Below are 5,029 nucleotides of genomic sequence, written 5' to 3'. Positions count from 1 at the left end.
CTTGTTTTCTCGTTGAAACCAAGTGTATTTTATTGCATATAATATCAGAAATCAAGGTAGCAACCTTTGCTATGTTTGAAGATTCAAATAACAGTATTCTGACATGACAACTATGACCACTCAAAGAGCCATCCAAGTGTATAATTATTATAATAATAATAGTAATTTGAATAATGAGATTTACTTCTATATAATAAACTTTATAGTCATTGTTTTTAATAACATACTGATATAATATTTTGGCAATAACTTGCATATTTGGTAAAAAGAAAGAACAGGTTCTAATAAATTGCTAAGTAGACAACAACAGAGAGTTGAAAGAATAAACATAATTTCTTCCCATAAAATAAGAGATACACAGAAAGAACTAAAACTCCCTAACAAATAGAAACAAGAAAAGGATTCACATAACTTCAAAATAATATAACATGTGCAAATTTTTCTTTCCAATTTCCACTACCTTTCTCTCAAGGTTTGCAAATTACCACAAAGCAAGGAAGAAGAGCTCTAGGATTAAGCAGATAAAGCTCTTCAATATTTGAGTAAAGACCCACTTTACCAGCTAATGAATCAAAACCAATTTGGCCAGTAATCTCTTGTATGTTCTCCAAAGGTTTATGAACCCTCCCAGCTATAACTCTACACACTATCAAGGCCTTCCTTAAAGAAGGGTCTTCTTCAATTATCTCAATAGATTCAAAAGCTCTCCCACTGGTTGAAGTTGTGAACACACCTACACCTTCCTTGAGTTCTTTCTTAGCTGAGAAGCCATTTCTTATAATCCTACATACACTGCATTTTTCTGATACACATAAACTAGATGAACCACTTAGACCAAGGGAGCATGCTAGTGTGGTGCCATAGAATCTCAAAAGTTCATTGCCATCGGCAAGACACCGTGGGTGTTTCTTGGCGAGTTTGCTGGCTTTCATCTTCACCATCTCTCTGTGTTCTTCGAATCGGGCAAGAGTTTTTTGCATGTTGTGAACTTTCAAAACTCTCTCAATTCTACCACAATGGTTCTCAGATTTCAACCAACTGGTCCTGCATATTATCTCAACAATTTTTCTGGATGAATCACCTTCCACAAGCTCAGTCACTGTCAAAGATGAAAGAGTATTAAAAGTCTTTAGTAGTGAGTCTGCTGACGAAGAACTAATCTACTCCAATATGAGCATGTTCTTCCATTTTAATGACTTCTCATTTCAGTTTTAATGGAGAGTAAGTAAATCAGCGACTTAAATAACAAATTTACCAAGCTGAAAAAGGTTATTTACTCAGTCAGGGGATGCAAATCAAAGAAGAGAACAGTAATCTTATACTCTAAAAGCTAAAAAGGTGTAGATAAGGATAACACAAGTACTTTTTACTCGGAAAGTTTTGGTCAGAAAAAAGTTGCAACTTTTGATGATAAGAAAATATAACCAAGATTTGGAAGAAATTCAGACATGATAAGTCACCACAAAAAAAAAAAATAAATAAATAAATAAAGTTTCATAATTTTACCTGCATGTTTAGATAGATGGTGAGATTCAGCAGCTTCCCATTTGTTGAATTGTTCTCCACATTTGTGGCAAGTGATTGTGGAGGAACCATTAGAATCTGCATCAAGAGAGATCCTATTACTTTGGCGAACTCCATTGCTATTACCACCACCAAAAATAGCAGAGCCTCCAAAAGCAGCCCCATCTGTGCTATTTTCCTTATCTGATAGAAGAAACTGAGACTTTCTTGGAGGAGTTGAAGAGGTCTTAAAGGAAGGGTTGAAGTAATGCATTGTAGAGTGGCCTCCAGGTCCAGGTGTGCCTGGTCTCAATGTTCCAACAAAGGTTGACCCACCACCACCACTTCCACCACTACTACCCCCACTGCCATTACCAATACTTCCATTCCCAACCCCTTCTTGGAAGCCATTAAAGCCAGAGATTTTGAGCTCACACCTTGAGTTACTCAAAATAACTTCATGTGTTATTGGGTTTAAGAACTCACTGCTCCCTATGGATCTTGGACTACAGCTTGGAGGTTTCTCCATGTGTCTTTTACTTCCATGGATGACATCCTTGAGATTTGCTATGGACCTTGAACAGCCTGACCTTCCAGCTTTTCTAGTCAAGATTGTGCTCAAATGTTTTCTGGATTTTGGGTCATGAACTTCTGATGGCTCTGATTTACAGTGTAGAGACTTCTTCAGCGAGAACCAAACAGTTGGCATATTTTAATTTTCCTTGAGTACCCTTTTTCTTGGCTCCACTAATAAAGCTTCCAATGCTTCAAATCTTCACATTTCTTCTCTTTCTCATACTATTTTTTACTACCATGGAAGCTGTGAAAAATAAAGAAATATACTTCAATTTCAGCCTAAAAGACCTTTCTTATTTATCTTTGATGCGGAGCTCTCTTTCCCTGAACTTTCACTACCATTTCTAAACGCGAAAAATGAAATGAGCAAGCAAAATGAAAGGTAAGAGCTTTCATTCAATGTCTTGGTGAAAACATACAAGTCTGAAAAGCATACCATTCCTGTTGAGTCCTCTCAGTCTCAGGGAACCACCCAACCAGAGTTTATGAAACATTTTTTGAAATTTTGGGCAAAAGGGTCACCCATGGAGGAAGAAGAAAGACAAGTGGAAAGTTCCCATGTTCTGATTAAGAGGAGAAAAAAAAAACAGTATATTAACAATTTGTTTTCACAACAAGAAATGGAGAATCTTTTAGGCTCTTGGAAAGATAATAAACCCTTTCAAAACAAATGACAATAAATGATATAAATATATATATTTGTATGTGTCAAGAATGGAGGCACACAGTTAAAGGGACCAGAAAGAGACAATGGTCATTATTTATTATTTATTTATCTCATTTGAATTCAAAAGGTTTCTGAACTTGTTGCAGATTTCTTTTACCTGGTATTGGATCTTAGAGATTTTTCTTCTGTGATGAGTACAATCCAAAAATCAAATTTTCTTTTTTACTTTTGGCTGAAATGAAATGATTATAGCTCAAAAGCACTGTGCCATGTATTTACTCCAATCAGATATTAATTAAATCTATTGTATAATTATTGTCCTCTACAGGTACTATTCCATTCACTCAGATATTTTTATTCTTTTCTTTTTCAAAAAGTTGAAATTAATTTCATTATCTTCTTTTTTTGTTTCTCTTAATTCTTCCCTTTCCTTTTCACATCAACTACTAGAAAGAGATTTTTTTCCCCTTTATTTTTGTTTTTTCATTTAAATCACCGGAAAATACACAATTGAATTTGTATATCTTATGGCGTTTTATTAATGCATTTTGATTCTGAGATGATATAGACACATATACATTCTATTAAAACCAACCAACACATCCGAATCGTATGAGGAGTTCAATATAAGATTAGGGTGGTACATTTGGGCTCGAAAATCCAACCTATCCAGTCGACTTAAACGCGAGAAACTCGAAATTTACACTAAAAAATTTTGAGTTTGGGTGCTACCATTGAAAAATCGGGTCCAAGTATGGGTGCACATTTTAGTATATAGTTTAAGTATCACCCTATACTCGAATATTATTCGAAAAAATATTTAATTTATATTTATATTTACATTATTCTTCTGTCAGACCCAAAAAATTAAAAACCCTAGCCTCCTTAATAATTACTCTCCTCCTTCCTTCCCATTTTCTCCAGACCCAAGCCACCCCAAATCCCAAATTGTTCCTTCATTAATCATGGTAGCTAGCCAATCGGAGCCCTCTCTTTGTTCGTCTCTGCACTCGGCTAAGTAACAGAGAGCACAACCACGACCATTTTCCACTAGAGAGAGAGAGAGAGAGAGAGAGAGAGAGATCACGAGAAAGAGAATGGCTAAGATAGTCTTGTAGGGGTGTGACGTTGGCGGCCGTGGGGACTAGGGTGGCTCTTTGGCGTCGTTCAAAGCAAAAGAAAAGGGAGATGATTACTACTTAGGGTAGGGAAGAGAGAAAAGGGAGGATGGAATGGTTTTTTTTTTTTTTGGTTAAAAGGTATTTTATTAGAGAGCAAACAGAATTACACAACAGTTGTAGCCACAAAGGGGGCTACATCCCTAAGGAACCCAGAGTTACATGCCGAAACATTTCTAGCCCACCCAGCCAGACAATCAGCAAGAACATTCGCACTTCGAGGGACGAAAGAGAAAATTACTTGATCAAAGTACTTACATAAAGATCGACAGGATTCATAAACAGGATAAGTACCCCAGGCAAACGATAAGCTCCCAAAATTGAGAGCCAGAACCGCTACCTTCGAATCGAATTGCACCAGCAACTTTGTAACTTTTCTCGATCTTGCCTGAAGCAGCGCCAAATGGATAGCCCGAAACTCCCCTTCAAATACTCCAGAAACCTCAGAGAAGTCCACAGCCACCCACCAGTCTTGGAGAGCTTCATTCGCGATCTCCACCACACCCAGACCTGCCTTCGAACAAACTACCGAAGCATCAGTTTGATACTTGGTGAATTCGACATACATGTTGGAATCCATGGGAATTTCAGTCCGAATCTCAACCTCTTCCACTGCCTCCATAGAGAGCAGCATCTCCTAAGCCCTCAACCAAATTTCCTTAATCAAAACCTACAAATTACAGCAGTCTCCATGAAAGATTATAGTATTCCTATGTTTCCAAACAATTTCACACAGACAGGCAATGTAGTTCTTGGCCTCCTCATCTGCCAACTTAGACCACCATTGACCAAACTCCATCACAGTTGTCCAATTCATCATATCCATACGAAACCCCCACTTACTTTGGAACCAAAGAGCTCTAGTGATATTACAGTTGCAAAACAAATGGAATGCCGATTCTTCAACTTCCCCACAGAGTACACAATGTTTTTCCCACATGCCTAACCTAACTTTTGTTGGAAAAATATCTGACCATATCTTCCAAAGGAGAAGCTTTAGACGAGGATGAATGGAGGATTTCCAGAGGACATTCCAAACCGAATTTATATCCTGAAATCTTGGTTGTTGACTCAGAGCATAGGCACTTTTCATAGAGAATTCTCC

At 37.2% G+C, this 5,029-nt stretch overlaps 1 protein-coding gene across 4 annotated transcripts; it reads right to left on the bottom strand.

Annotated features, from left to right (window-relative positions):
- Positions 1-314: 314 nt before the first annotated feature.
- On the bottom strand, positions 315-3,034 carry LOC133038825 (uncharacterized). Of its 4 annotated transcripts, XM_061117185.1 has the most exons (4): positions 2,904-3,034; positions 2,516-2,642; positions 1,507-2,323; positions 315-1,099 (listed from the first exon to the last, which is right to left on the bottom strand). In XM_061117185.1, exons 3-4 carry the CDS (start codon positions 2,210-2,212, stop codon positions 468-470), a joined length of 1,338 nt encoding a protein of 445 aa, XP_060973168.1. In that variant the 5' UTR covers positions 2,213-2,323; positions 2,516-2,642; positions 2,904-3,034; the 3' UTR covers positions 315-467. The 4 variants fall into 4 exon arrangements, with proteins under 4 accessions (XP_060973168.1, XP_060973169.1, XP_060973167.1 ...); XM_061117186.1 differs by having other exon boundaries at positions 1,507-2,642; XM_061117184.1 differs by lacking the exon at positions 2,904-3,034 and having other exon boundaries at positions 2,516-2,781.
- Positions 3,035-5,029: the final 1,995 nt, after the last annotated feature.

Source organism: Cannabis sativa, chromosome 6, assembly GCF_029168945.1.
Source record: "Cannabis sativa cultivar Pink pepper isolate KNU-18-1 chromosome 6, ASM2916894v1, whole genome shotgun sequence".
Lineage (NCBI taxonomy): Eukaryota > Viridiplantae > Streptophyta > Magnoliopsida > Rosales > Cannabaceae > Cannabis > Cannabis sativa.
Note: the sequence above shows the minus strand (reverse complement) of the source record. Positions and strands in the feature narration are given on the sequence as shown.

Excerpts from the sequence above, each read along its gene's own strand:
- LOC133038825 (XM_061117186.1), bottom strand. The coding sequence starts at position 2,212 with ATGCCAACTGTTTGGTTCTCGCTGAAGAAGTCTCTACACTGTAAATCA. Across the intron at positions 1,100-1,506 it reads CCATCTATCTAAACATGCAG|TGACTGAGCTTGTGGAAGGT; the intron begins GTAAAATTATGA and ends CATCTTTGACAG.